This window comes from Lepidochelys olivacea (genome assembly GCF_965140295.1).
Source record: "Lepidochelys olivacea isolate rLepOli2 genome assembly, chromosome: 1".
Classification (NCBI taxonomy): domain Eukaryota; kingdom Metazoa; phylum Chordata; order Testudines; family Cheloniidae; genus Lepidochelys; species Lepidochelys olivacea.
In genome coordinates this window covers 17113997-17127492 of record NC_140411.1, presented here as the reverse complement: position 1 = coordinate 17127492, position 13496 = coordinate 17113997, and the positions used below count along the sequence as shown (strand labels likewise).

At 53.3% G+C, this 13496-nt stretch overlaps 2 protein-coding genes across 7 annotated transcripts in view; both read right to left on the bottom strand.

The window, feature by feature from the left end:
- CAPN5 (calpain 5) overlaps nt 1–13496 on the bottom strand; it is a 140671-nt gene that overhangs the window by 43574 nt on the left and 83601 nt on the right. The window lies entirely within an intron of this gene.
- OMP (olfactory marker protein) lies at nt 1724–4478 on the bottom strand. The gene has a single exon (XM_084617925.1). It carries the CDS (start codon nt 4468–4470, stop codon nt 3991–3993), a length of 480 nt encoding a protein of 159 aa, XP_084474051.1. The 5' UTR covers nt 4471–4478; the 3' UTR covers nt 1724–3990.

Genomic DNA, 13496 nt, shown 5'->3' with positions numbered 1-13496 from the left:
GCACCGGCATTTGACGCATGGCGTTCATGGGGACTGGAGCTATTCAGCCAGAGAAAGCTACCAAAATAAGGCAAACTTTCAAAAAGGAGCATTTTAAAACGTTGCCTCTTGCAAGCACCGGTAGCTACTTCACTAACAAAACAGCACAGATTGTGATGCCAAACCTGGAGCCTAACTTCAGTCATTAAAGCGCAGCTCAGAGGGATTTCAGAGCAAATCCCAGGAGAACCAGAACCATGGAGTCGCTACCAACACCTCCATGATCTGCAGACCACCGGGTTTCTACTTCCTTAGTAACCAGGGCAGCTAGCCCTGGTTCATCCTGACAGAGGCGTGGACACATGGCCACCACCCCGCTCACCATTTACTTTGTGCGTTGTAGACATGTTTAGCCAGCCCTCCTGGCTCGCTGTGTCATATACCAGCCCAGAATGCAAGCCACTCCATGGGATAGCCCCCTGGAATTCCCAGGAGGCACTGCTCCAAGCACAGGGTGGCAGGTGTGTGCAAACAGCTCAGTGACAGCGGAGAAGGCCCAGCCCAGGCCATATTTGCTGCAAGAGGGTCAAGTGAGAGAGTCACACAATGGTCACAAAAGCACAGTGGTGTATGTAGTGCGGGCAGGGCTGCACGGCGTTTGTACATTGTGAAGTGATTTGATTTATCTCATAGCCCACAAGAATCCCATGGGAGGACACAACATGGTGGGTACACACCACTGATCCACCAGGTCCCATTCATGCCCTTGTAACATCTCTTCCTAACCACGACTTTGGAACAACCACGAGAAGAGACAGCCCCAGAGAATCCACCCCAGGTTTTCCACTGAGCCCAGGGCAGGCTGGGACAGGACTGTGGGAATGAGTGGGTGCTGTGGGAGCTCATCTCTGTGCCTCGATTCAAGGAGCCCCCAGACTCCAAGGACGCAACACTCAGTGTGGGGGGGATGACTGACAAAGGGCTCCAACGAAGGAAAGCAGAGGCACAATAACCACACAGCTCCGAGTCTGATTTTCAGGAGACCTTGGGGAATTGTTTGTTTTTTTTTAAACAGTAAATGCCAATTAAGAAACGAGGCATCTGTGACTGGGAAGAATGGTCCTGTGGGGGGGAGAACTCAGAGACATCATTTCCTTAACAGGAGGCAAAGAGTGGGGTTCTCTCTGGGGACCTCCCCGACTCCCAAGGAGGGAGACCCAAGCTGTGCCTGTCATGAGACCTACATACAAACCAGGTGAAGCCCATCTCTGTGCAGAAAGGCTGGTGCATCACTTAAGCCATTTTCTGAGGATAAAGGAGCGCTCAGGACTTTCTGCTCACCCCTGTGCAGAAGGTCAGTTTCAGTAATGAGGCCAGACCCTCGGCTACTGTACGCTGGTACTGCTCCAGGGGCATGGAGGTTGGCTAATGTCCCTTCCCCCCAAACGGTGATGTCGATCTGAGATACACCGAGGAATCAGAACATTCTCTCTCTCACCCAACAGCTACATGAGCAGTTAAATATCCAGCAACACAGCTCACTCCAGGAATGAAGTTATTACATTTTACAGATCTTAAGCTCTTCAGTGTGTGGGGGGGGGGGGGAGGGGAGGAGAGGAAGACACCTAAAAATGGGGTGAAGATGTGTGGGTTCTCCTTTATTGTGTGTAAAACCAGGGCATTTTAGGTCAGAGGGAGACACATCCAACCTCATTCCTTAAGGGCTTTTATTTTCCATTGTACACAAATACATACCCAGCAGGATAAGCGCAGCATGAACTCGACACAGGCGGTGAGACACAAACAATGAATTACTGTTCAAGTGTCCTGACGACTCATAACAGCGATTTCGGTAATGGCTAGTGCTGGGACAGTCTGATTGGCCCATGTGGCATTTCAGGCCAGGAGCCAAACTCTGCTCTGGGGTGTGTGTGGGTGGTTTCGGTGGAAGGTTCCTGTTAAAATACCAGAGCAAAATCTGGCCCAAAGTTGCTACGTTTTGTGACAAAAGGGAATAGGAAAAACTGCTATTCCTGATCACCCGGTGCCTCGTTTCTTCAGGCAACGGCTCTAAACAGAGACAGAGAGAGCCAAACAAATAAAAGTGACAGCACAGAAGAATGCACCGGCCATGTTGTTGTTTTCTCCTGAAAAGACCCATGTTCCTCTGGTACCACAGTTAAGGGAGCTCTCTTCTGCACGTGTCTGATGTTGTCTCTCCAGCTTGCGTGACTCTCAGGCACATTTGCCTGCCTTCCGGCCCCATACCTTTGCTGCGTACGTAGCGGCTGCCACGCCAGCTGCTTCCACGGTCGCCTTGCAGTTCAGAGTCTCTCTTTGGCAAAGAAATGAGCTTTCCCCATCCCCTGCACAGGGAAGCTTCTATATATCAGCTATAAAAATAAGGATGAACTTTGGGTAAGATCAAAGCATGAGAACTGAGCTGAGGTGGGTTTGTTTTTCATGCAATGACATAATATATACCCCGGAACAACTCTTAGTGCTTTGTCCTGCAAACACGCTCAGGTGTAATCCTGTTCAGGACGATGGGACAAAGAGTAGCATGTACTTAGCATTTCCATAGCACTTTTCAGTGGTGGTTCTTAAACTGCTTTACAAAAGAGGGTCCATATCATCACCTCTTTCACAGAGGGGAAACTAAGGCACAGAGCAGTTCAGTGACTTGCCCAAGTTCACACACCAACCCGCATAATGGTAGTGCTGTGAAGAGAACCCAGGTCTCCAGCTTCCACCCACATAGCCTATACACCAGACCATGGTGCATGTGACGACACCCCCTACAAAGCTCTATGCCTGGCAGGAAGCGTTAGCAGTATCAGTCCCTTAGGTGGTAAGCTCTTTGGTGCAAGGGAAGTTTCTTATTCTACCACTTGTAAAGCACTAGGCAAGCTTACAGCCCTAGGTAAATAACTAATAACCAATATATTTCTATGTGAGCTTGGAGAGATCACACACCTGTACTGTACTCTACAAAGGAAGAACACTGCAGAAGACCCACATCTGGCTCAGAGCCACACAGGGTTAAACTCTTCTCAGAAACCTTTGCTCTGCCCCTATAACTTTCTTTGCTCGGCACACTGCAGCAGATTGATCTTCCAACTGTTTTCAATACATAACATCCTCAGGCAGCACATTGTCACCGAGTTCAATTTGTACCACAGCAAGGCAAATGCACCATGAGCGTTACTCTCTGTGCACTAGGGAACAGATGAGCTGCTGACGTTAACATGGGTCCAAAGCCTGAAGTCCTCACTGGGGTTTGACCAGCAGGCCTGAAATTTGCAAAAGTAGCCATTGATTTCCGATGCATTAGGTGAGGGCGTGAGGGGCACCCCGAGACTCCCTGGGGCATGATCTTCAGAGGTACTGAGCTCCACAGATCCAGCTGAGGTCAACGTGAGCTGCAGACGTTCAGCTCCTCTGAAAACAAGTCTCTGGAAAGCTGGGTATCCAAAGTCACCTGACACGTTTGAAAATGATGGCCTTGAGACTGGAGCTCAGAGCACTGGTCTGCATCACCTTCCTTACTCCACACGACGACATGCAGTAGAGATCCTTAATATTTCCACGAGACCTTTAACTTCTATGTAAGGCAGTCGGTCAGGTTTGATCAGGGCAGGCCCACAGCTTTCAAGTCAGCTCGTCCCCATCTCAGCAGGCTGCCAGTCAAACAGCTCACCTTGCACAGCTGAATTAACTAGCATGCAATACTGCATTCTAGGCTACTAAAGCAACCGTCCTCTCCATCCAGCCAGCCACAAGACACAACCTGCTGGGGAAAGTCTCCCGGCACAGTGGGGAGCAGCCGGGGCAGCGTTATAGTCACCTGCCTATTCTCAAACCATGACTGCCGGCTGCGAATCAACACGGCACATTTTTTGTCATGCTGTCCCTTTAAAAGAAATGACCAATCACTGAATCGAAGCGAAGAGAAGGAAACATGAAGAGGTTGGGGGCAAGAGGTTTGGGATCTGCCCAGGATGGGATCGATCAGGCTTTGAACACTACAGAGCACTTGAGGTGGGCTGGGTCGAGGCCATCGGTGAAGGAGAGGAGGAAGTACATCACCTTGCGGATCTTGGCCAGCTCCATCAGCCTCTCCCCGAACTCCTGGGCATCCGCCTCATTACACTCCACTTCCTTGGTCCCTGGCTGCTTCCAGAAGATGCCCACTGGCTCCAGCAGCTGCCTGTTCATGAGGTTGGTGAGGTCGGGCGTCCAGTGCTGGGAGGTGCCCATCACCGTCACCTTCCCCGCTTTCTCCATCTGGATCTTCCAGCGCAGGAAGTACAGATTGTGCTGCTGGACGAAATCCACCCTGTAGATGTACTCGTTGGGCCGCAGCAGCTTCTCGCCATCCTGCGGCCGCTCGTTCCTCTGCTGGAGACTCTGTGCCCGCAGCCGCATACACTTGGTGAGCTGGACATCCTGGACGAAGGGGAACTCAAGCTCTGAAGCGTGGCCAGCCATCGCCTCTGCCTCTCTCCTCCCCGGCTCAGTTCTCAGCACTGTTTGACTCTCCAACAGGCCATCCTAGGAAAATGCAAATCCGAAGCCAATCGGCCCTCCCTCCCCGGTCCCAGCGGTGCTAGGCAACCTGGGTCAATGACGCAAAGTGCCCTCAGGGTTTCCTCTGGGTGCCCTCTTGTCTCATTTGCAGATGAGGAACAGATCCTGCCACTGTACAATAATCTATAGGGACGGGATCTCTGATGTCAGCCTCCCTGACAACCTCCTTGACAACCGCTCCCATGCAAGCCAGAGCACAGTTGTTTGTATTTAAATGAGGCCACCAAGTTACAGCACTGGGCAGCAGGACACACAGGGACATAGCTCCACGGGCCACCTGCTCTCTCAGAGATACCATCTTAGGGGCCAGGCTGTGCCCAGCCGCTGCAGAGGCAGATGGCCACAGGGAACCTCTCTGCAAGGATCCCGTCCTGAGCACAAAGGCTACTTCCTGCTAGCCCCACCTAAGGGGGCAGAGGAAGTGGCTCTGCCCAGAGGCATTATGGTACTGAAGGGGTCTAGCGGTGGGGTGGGCAGACTCCCCCTTACAGCTGCTGTGGAGGTCTTGAAGGCAGTGGCTCCCTGTGAGAGGTAAAACCTGCCAGGGCCCCTGCTAAGGTGGGACAACTCAGAACCATCCCACAACATTGAGCAATGGCTAAAAGCTACAACTGGGCTGGAAGTATTTACATCCACAGTTCTAGAAGTAGCATGGGATAGGCCTGATTTCCATGGGTCTGTCCTGCCACCTTGGAGGACAATCATGGGGTCCTGCGTTTAGATGATCCGAGCGTGTGTGTGTAATGGTTGCAGCACTGGACTGGGGGTCAGGACTCCTGGGTTCTTCTATTCCCAGCTCTGCCGCTGACTCACTGTGGCCTCTGCTTATAGGGGTGTTGTGGGACTTAACGTTTGGAAATTACTTTGGGAGCATGAAATAAAAGGTGCTGTATAAACATGAGGTATAGTTATTATCCTTGGACAACACAGCACCAGGCTGCACTGTTGCATCAACTCGCAACAGCCCAGCAGGGACACACAGCCATGCAACGTCATCCCTCGAGGGCATGATTTCACGGGGTAACCAGTGTGTCGCCCTACAGGACACACATGTGCTCAGGTCATGTCCTGAAGCAACGGGCTCCTGAAAAAGTATCGAGAGCTCAGCTCAGTGCAAAAAGCGACAGGGGCCAGGAACTCCATCAGAGTCATTTTACTGTGAATGCCGGGGATTGACCTGCCTGCCCCTATTTCTCAAGCTTGGGGAGATCAGCACCGAGGTTGCTAATGGCTGCACAGAGGGACAGGGTGATAGCACCACAGCAGGGAACAAGTGAGGTCTAATAATAGCCCCACGCCTTCCCGCTGTCCTAGGCTTGTTTACTGGCTCACAAGCACCTTTAGGAACAACTTTCCATCCTGCCCAGGGGCTTTAAAGTTAAACATATTCAGTGACCGTTCAGTAGCTGAGCTCCCGGTGCTAGTCACAGGGACCTAGCGGGGCATGTTCTGAATGGCAATGGATCTTTTACCTACTAACCCGTCAGTCCAACACGCGTGGCAAGGCCAGGAGGACCGGAGCAGCCACGCTAGTACACAGGGTGGAGGAGGGGTTCCCCTGCAGGACTTTGAAATGTTGGCAAAGCTTAAAAATCCAAGCAACGTTTAAACTACGCAGCAGAGGCAGAGGGAGAGTGCAGCCCATTTCTGCAGCCACGTGGCCTGAACCCCCGGCTCTTTGCCCACAGGCCCCTGCCCACGAGAGAGTGGTTTGCATCACTTGCCTCTAGCTCGGGAAGTGAGGTGGGGCCGAATCCTGTGGTCATTACACAGTCAGAACTTCCATGAAGTCAAGTTCTGCTCTCAGCTACCTATGTGGATGCAACCTTCATGAGTCTGGATTACCACTCCTGGGGATATGGCAGCTGGGGAGAGGATTCGGAGGGCAGAGATTCCACAGCATCCCCTCGTGGAGTTTTAACTTGGATTATTCCACTGGGGCGCCGGATTTGCCCCCAATTCCTCCTCATGGCACGGACAGTGGTTCTTAGCCCAGACGCCGGGGAGCCCAGTACCAGCTCTGGGATCCCTGGCTCCTCAGCACAGCTTCATTGGAGCCACTCTACCAAGGTTTTCCCCAGCGGCATCTGCCCCTGAACACACTCCCTTGGAAGGCACAGACAGAATCAACAGAAGAGTGAATGTAGCCACAGGCTGATGTTTCCGATGTAGCCGCCCCCCCCCCTCCCCAGGCTCTGGGAGGCAGGAGTGGTGGGGAGGCACTTTTGGGGGACCTGCAGTCCCAGAGTGGCCCGGGGGATTAGCGGGAGACCAGGAGCAACCCGCTCCGCTTCCCTCACCCCGTCCCCAGCCCTGTCGCTCGGGGGAGGGGGCTTGGGGGAAGGGATCCCCCCCGCACTCACCGGCAGCGGTGGAAGCGGAGCAGCCTGGCCCCGGCCTGCTCCGCTCCGCCAGCTCCCAGCCGCGGCGTTCCGCTTCCCGCCGCAGGCGAGTGCGGGATCTTTCCCCAACCCCCCCCACCCCAGCGACACGGCTGGGGCCCGGGCAAGGAAAGCGGAGCGGGCTGGGGCCGCGTCGCTCTGCTTCCCGCTGCCGGTGAGTGCGGAGTGTGTCCTTTCCCCAACCTCCCTGCAGTCACCGGCGGTGGAAGCGGAGCGCCGCGGCTGGGAGGTGGCAGAGTGGAGCGGGCTGGGGCCGCCTTGCTCCACCTCCCGCTGCTGCCAGCGAGTGCCTGTCAGGGGGCGGGGGGTGCTGATAGGGGTCGGATCCTGGGGGTGATTAGGGACAAGGGTCTCTGGAGGGGGCGGTCAGGGAACAAGGAATGGGGGGGCCAACGCAAGTTTGATATAACCTATAACGCGGTGAGATTTTTTGTCTCCCGAGGACCGCGTTATATTGGGGGAAGAGGCAGTGGTGAGCTGGAGCTGGTTCACACCAGTTCGCTAGAACCAGTTGTGAAATTTAGAAGCCCTTTTAGAACCGGTTGTTCCACGAGGGCCTTCTAAATTTAACTGGCCAAAAGTGGCGCCTTAGGCGCCGACTCCTTGGGTGCTCCGGGGCTGGAGCACCCAAGGGGAAAATTTGGTGGGAGCAATGTAGCTTCGCGGGGGCCCCTGTGGCATGGGGCCCCAGACAATTGTCCTGCTCGCTACCCCCTAATGCCGTCCCTGGCTTTTATATGCAGAAAACCAGTTATTGTGGCACAGGTGGGCCGTGGAGTTTTTCTAGCAGGCCTTAAGTCTGTCGGACAATAGCTTAACTAAGCTAACTGAGCCCTAAGGCCTAAAGACTTAACATAAGCAACTAACCAGGAAGTGACCGTCTATCATAAGGTGCCACAAGACAGCAGTGATCCTGTATCACAGATGTCACCAGTCAGAATGCTCCATTCAGTGCTGCTGAACTGCTGACAGGTAATCACAAGACAACAGTTTGTACCAGCTTTGGATATTTTATGGTAGGAGCATCAGCAGACGTTCAGCCACAAAATAATGCCACAGTAACTAACTAACGCACATGCTACTAAGCTTGAAGTTAATGGCCTAGTAACCTATGGGAGAAGAGCCCCCCAATATTAGTAGGGTGAGGCAGGGTGGTGTGACAGGGTCAGGACAGATAGCTACAGGAGAGTGTTTTGTTTTGTTTTGTTTTGTTTTGTTTTGTTTCCCAGGGGACAGCACGAATGCAGTCCCCCACTACCACAAATTATGCAGTCGAGTTTCCCGCAGTTGGGGAAATTGCAGGGGTCAGCACACCTGCAGTGCAATGGATGAGCCTCACCCTGGGAAAACCGCCTTTGTGATCCTGGTATCTCCCCTGCCAGGTAAGTATTAGAAGGCAGATATATTAGCCCCAGATTAAGCAGGTCCATTTTCCCAGGGTAAGGTAACGGGGCAGTTTTTTGAAACAGAAAGGAACTTGCTGGAACAAATGCAGGCAGGCAGGCTAATTGGGACACCTGGAGCCAATTAAGAAGCTGCTAGAATCAATTAGGGCAGGCTGGCTAATCAGGGCACCTGAGTTTAAAAAGGACCTCACTTCAGTTTGTGGTGTGCGTGCGAGGAGCTGGGAGCAAGAGGCACTAGGAGCTGAGAGTGAGAAGGTGTACTGCTGGAGGACTGAGGAGTACAAGCATTATCAGACACCAGGAGGATGGTCCTATGATGAGGTACAGAAGGTGTTGGCAGGAGGCCATGGGGAAGTAGCCCAGGGAGTTGTAGCTGTCATGGAGCTGTTCCAGGAGGCACTCTAGACAGCGCAGTCCACAGGGCCCTGGGCTGGAACCCGGAGTAGAGGGTGGGCCTAGGTTCCCCCCAAACCTCCTGACTCCTGATCAGACACAGGAGGAGTCGACCTGGACTGTGGGTTCCACCAAAGGGGAAGGTCTCTGGGCTGATCCCCAACACACATGATGGATTAGCAGAGACTGCGGGGCTTGTTCTTCTTCCTTTTTCCCATGTTGGCCAGTGATGAGGTTAGCTGAGTGAACGGCAGGTTTGAGCCACTAGCAGAAGCAGCCAAACTCAAAGCTGCCGTGAACCTCTGAGGTAAGCAAATCTGCCAATAAGCACAGGACCCACCAGGGCAGAAGAGGAACTTTGTCACAGTAGATAAGGAAAAGAGGCTGAAATCTCTATTGCATATGCATGAGGTATAGGGGGCGTTAGCGTAACCCATTATAAAAGTGGGTATGTAGTGGGGTGGTCACTCCACTCAGGCCCGGAAGGGGCTAAAAGCAGCCCTGGAGAGAGCTGCAGCTAGGAAAAGCTAGGCTGATTGGGGGAAGCAGCCACAGCTGTGGCCAGCTCAATCAGGGCCCAGCTGGCCCATATAAGAGGGCTGGGGGCCAGGAGTTGAGGGAGTCTCACACTAGCCCTGGAGTGGAAAGGGCTAGCTGCCTGGGAGCAAGGTACCTGAACCAGAGCAGTGCTGGGGAAGGGCAAAGGGAGCTGGGGAGCTCGAGCCTGGTAAATCCCCAGACTGCAGGCCTTGTTGAAGGCCTACCAAAGGTACTGGGGCAGCCAAAGGATAGGCAAAGGCAGCAGGTCCTAACCCCTTGACAATGATGACTGGCCATAACAGACTGCAGTCAGCCCCAGTGAGCGGGGGCCAACGTTCCCTCTAATTTTTGACAGGCCGTGTGCGCAAAAAATTTCTTCTGTGCAAATTTTTGTGCACGCAGTGTTTCACTGCGTGTGTGGGGTTTAGGATCTGTGTGTACATGCACACAGCTTAGAGGGAACAGTGGCAGGGGCTAGATGAGGACTGGCAGTAGCCACTGAGACAAGGTGGGGATAGAGGGTTGGGGGTTCCCCTGGGAGGGGAAACCCAGAGTAAGGGGGGTACTGCTGGGGCACCAGGGTCCCGGAGGGATATGGGGCCAGCAGCAGGTGAGCCACCAGCCTGCAGAGGGCGCTCCGGAGCTGGTGAAGAGCTAATTCCCAAGACGACCAGCAGGAGGCGCCGCACCGGTGAGTCGTCACATCGCTACAGGGTACTTGGCCAATGAACCCCAGGGAGATTTCTGGGAACCCACCGGGCCAAGGACCACTTGTGGGTTATTCACTTACTGCAGGGCTCCCCGCTAAGGCTGATGTGAGTTTCTGAGCGCTGGATTACCTCGGGCTGCTCTCCTAGGTGACAGTGTTTGTGATCAGCTAATTGTGCTAATACAACCCTGACAAATTCAGGTGGCCTTCCCAAAAAGCAAATGTCACTCCCGCATGCGCAGAGAGCCTCGCTCTCAAACAAACTGCCAGGCTGTGGCCAATCTGGAGGCAACCCCCATCAGGTTAAACTGGAAATGCTAAATAACACCCAACCCATGGGTCAGGCAACACGGCAGGGCTTCCGGAGAAGATGTGCATCCTACATCTCCAGCCCGCACTGATTCTCCTCATGATGCCGGCAGCCTGCCCCAGGCCAGCTGCAGATTCCTGACCCCAAGGAGGGGGCTCTCTGAGGTCTAAGGAGAGTGGGACAGGCCCCCTAGGTGCCCCTACTAGTGATCTGGCCCCACGGGCTTTAGCGTGAGTTTTGCCTGCGTATGAGCTGTAGGGTAGAAGTCATTGTGATGGAGAGAAATGCAGCATTCCTTGCTCTAGACAGAAAGACACTGGGAGAGTTACAGACAGGACCTCCAAACTGTATGATCTAAAGTCCTGGTCTGAGCAAACTGCCCCATTGTCATCTCACCCACTACCACAGGTGCTGTGGGAGGTCACTGAGGTACTGAATGCTCATCATGGCAGCCTTCCGACGAGTTGAGGCAGCAGGCGATGTGCCCAGTACACAGCCCAGGGAAGACCAAAGGCTGCTGCCTGCCCTAGCCACTGCAGTGCCATATCCGCTGCTAGGAGGAAACCCAGGGGGATTTCTGGCACTTTGCCCATGACGCACGTGAACCCCCAAGGCAGATCAGCATGAGTCGGAAGCTGCTTCCCAATTACATCCATAACAGGCCTCTCAGGTGGCTGGGATAAGGGCTGCGAGGAAGGGGAAAACATGAAAAGCCAGTCTCCTGGGACATGTACAGTGTCACTCAGAGGAATTTGGAGGAATTTGTCCCCAGCTTTGCCCTGGTGGAAAAACACCAGCTAATGCTCTTGTCAAAGCCAGGTAAAATATAGAAGCATTTGGTCCTATCTCAAATATAGCCCTGGACACCCTGGACCACAGTGGTGTAGAGGTTAAAAAAAAAAAAAAGTGGATGAACTAACCTAACCTAAACTCCATAATCCTCAAATGAGAAGTGGGTTTACCCTCAACTACACTACTGCTGGGCCCAGTTCTGATCTCACTCTGGTGTTAGTCAATGGAGTCACATCACTGTAAATGCAGAACCTGGCCCAAGATCCCTTCCCCATTCTTTCAGTGAGCTTTATCGGCTTTATCCTCTTATCCGAGAGTCTGAATCAGAGGCTGGTCTCTTTCTAAACCAAAGAAGGGAAGAGCCTGAAGAAGCCTGGGCTGTGCTTTCCTTTCTGATATTTGCACTCATGTATTTATTAATCAGTTAGAAACAGATTCTGCTACTGAAGTATACAGGAACAGTATCCCTTTAAATGGCCTGTGAACCCTCTAGTGGCGCTCACTGCGTTTTATATTTTAGAAGCAGTTAGAAGCCAATCTGAATGTATGTAGCTAGGCCTGGCATGGTTGTGTATATTAAACAAACACTATTACTGGGTATCCAACTGAACTTGTGTGGTTTGTTCACATTGTTATTGCTGTGTAAAGAGCTGAAGACACAACCATTCCCTTTATCCATGCTGAACAGCACCTTGTAGCCGCACTGATTTCAATAGAAGCCTGGAGTTTCAGCATAAGTAAGGGGGACTGATCACAGCCTTTCACATGTGTGCATTGCGATGAAGATCTTGATCCCTTTGGAAGTACTAAACGAGAATGATCTTTACTAGTAGAGAAGGAACAAATTGCAATAGTTGGATCCCAGTTTGGAGTCTGATCTGACCTTTCTCAAAGTTTGGGTGGTGTTACGATTCAGGGTTTGGGTCAGGCCATTCAGGAGGCAGATAGAGTTATGGTGGTCAGACCTGGGTGTGGACAGGAAACTGCCCCAAGGTTTGGGGGGCAGGGATTAGATCCAGTGTTTCAGTTTGGACCCAACTGAATTTCTCATTTAAAAGTCACATGCTACCTGGCCTGGTACCTCTGTAGTTAGTGCTCTGTGCTGCCGTGAAAGACCCAAATTACTAAGCCAGTTTACAGAGGGGGAAACTAAGGCACAGAAAAGTGAATTGATTTGTCTGAAGTCACACAGCAGGCCAGGCACCGGGCCGGCTCCAGGCACCAGCGAAGGAAGCAGGTGCCTGGGGCGGCCAATAGAGAGGGCCGGCACTCTGTCCGTGATTGGGGCGGCACGTCCGCATCTTCGGCGGCAATTTGGCAGCGGATCCATCTCTCCCTCTTCAGCGGCAATTCGGCGGCGGGCCCTGCTTCTTTTTTGATTTGCTGCTTGGGGTGGCAAAAACACTGGAGCCGGCCCTGGCCAGGCAGAGCTAGTTTTAAAACGCAGCTCTTCTACTCCTCTATCAAGCTGCAGCACCTTCCTCCCTCCCCTCACCTTCACAGCCAGTTCCTCTGGCCAGGGCTGTTTGAGCTGCAAGCCTGGGATGTGCCTCTTGCCGCGGTTTGGAGACAGAGGGTGCTGACAGCTCCGCGCAGCAGGCCCAACTGTAAAAAGACGCTGCCAGGGGGCAGAGAAGGAAAAGCACCATGGGTCTCCAGAACCTCTCTCCCAATACTGGGACCGACGCCAAGGCAAGCTGGCCCCTTGACTCGAAGGACCAAAGGACTTTAGAGCTCTCATGAAAATTATTTTGGCAAGGACCCCTCATATAACAACTCATGGCTTGGGTTAGCATCTCTATTTATGGAGTGTCCCACTGAGCCCTCAGCAAATGTTTGATCTGTTCCCTTTTCTATTCTAATACTCTACAGTAGGAGTGGCCGACCTGGGGCTCCGGAGCCCCCTGCGGCTCTTCAGACGTTAATCGGCGGCTCCTTGTCTAGGCACCGACTCCGGGGCTGGAGCTGCAGGCGCCAACGTTCTAACGTGCCGGGGGGCTCACGGCTCAACCCCCGGCTCCTCCACGGGCCCTGCCCCCACCCCACCCCTTCCCGCCCCCTCCCCTGAGCCTGCAGGGCCCTTGCTTCCTCCCTCCACCCAGAGCCTTCTGCACCCCACAAAACAGCTGATCAGGAGGTGAGGGGAGTGGGGGGAGTCACTGATGGGTGGGGCTGCCGGTGGGGGGGAAGCGCTGGGAGTAGGACGGGGAGCTGATGGGGGGCTGCTGACATATTACTGGGGCTCTTTGGTACATTGGTAAATTCTGGCTCCTGCTCAGGTTGGCCACCCCTGCACTACAGTACGGGTCTAAACAATACAGCTTCAATTGACAGTAGTAAACAAGGCACACATTTTTAACAGTGGGGGTGATTAA

What these genes read in the sequence shown, in the direction of transcription:
- OMP (XM_084617925.1), bottom strand. Translation starts at nt 4,470, where the DNA reads ATGGCTGGCCACGCTTCAGAGCTTGAGTTCCCCTTCGTCCAGGATGTC.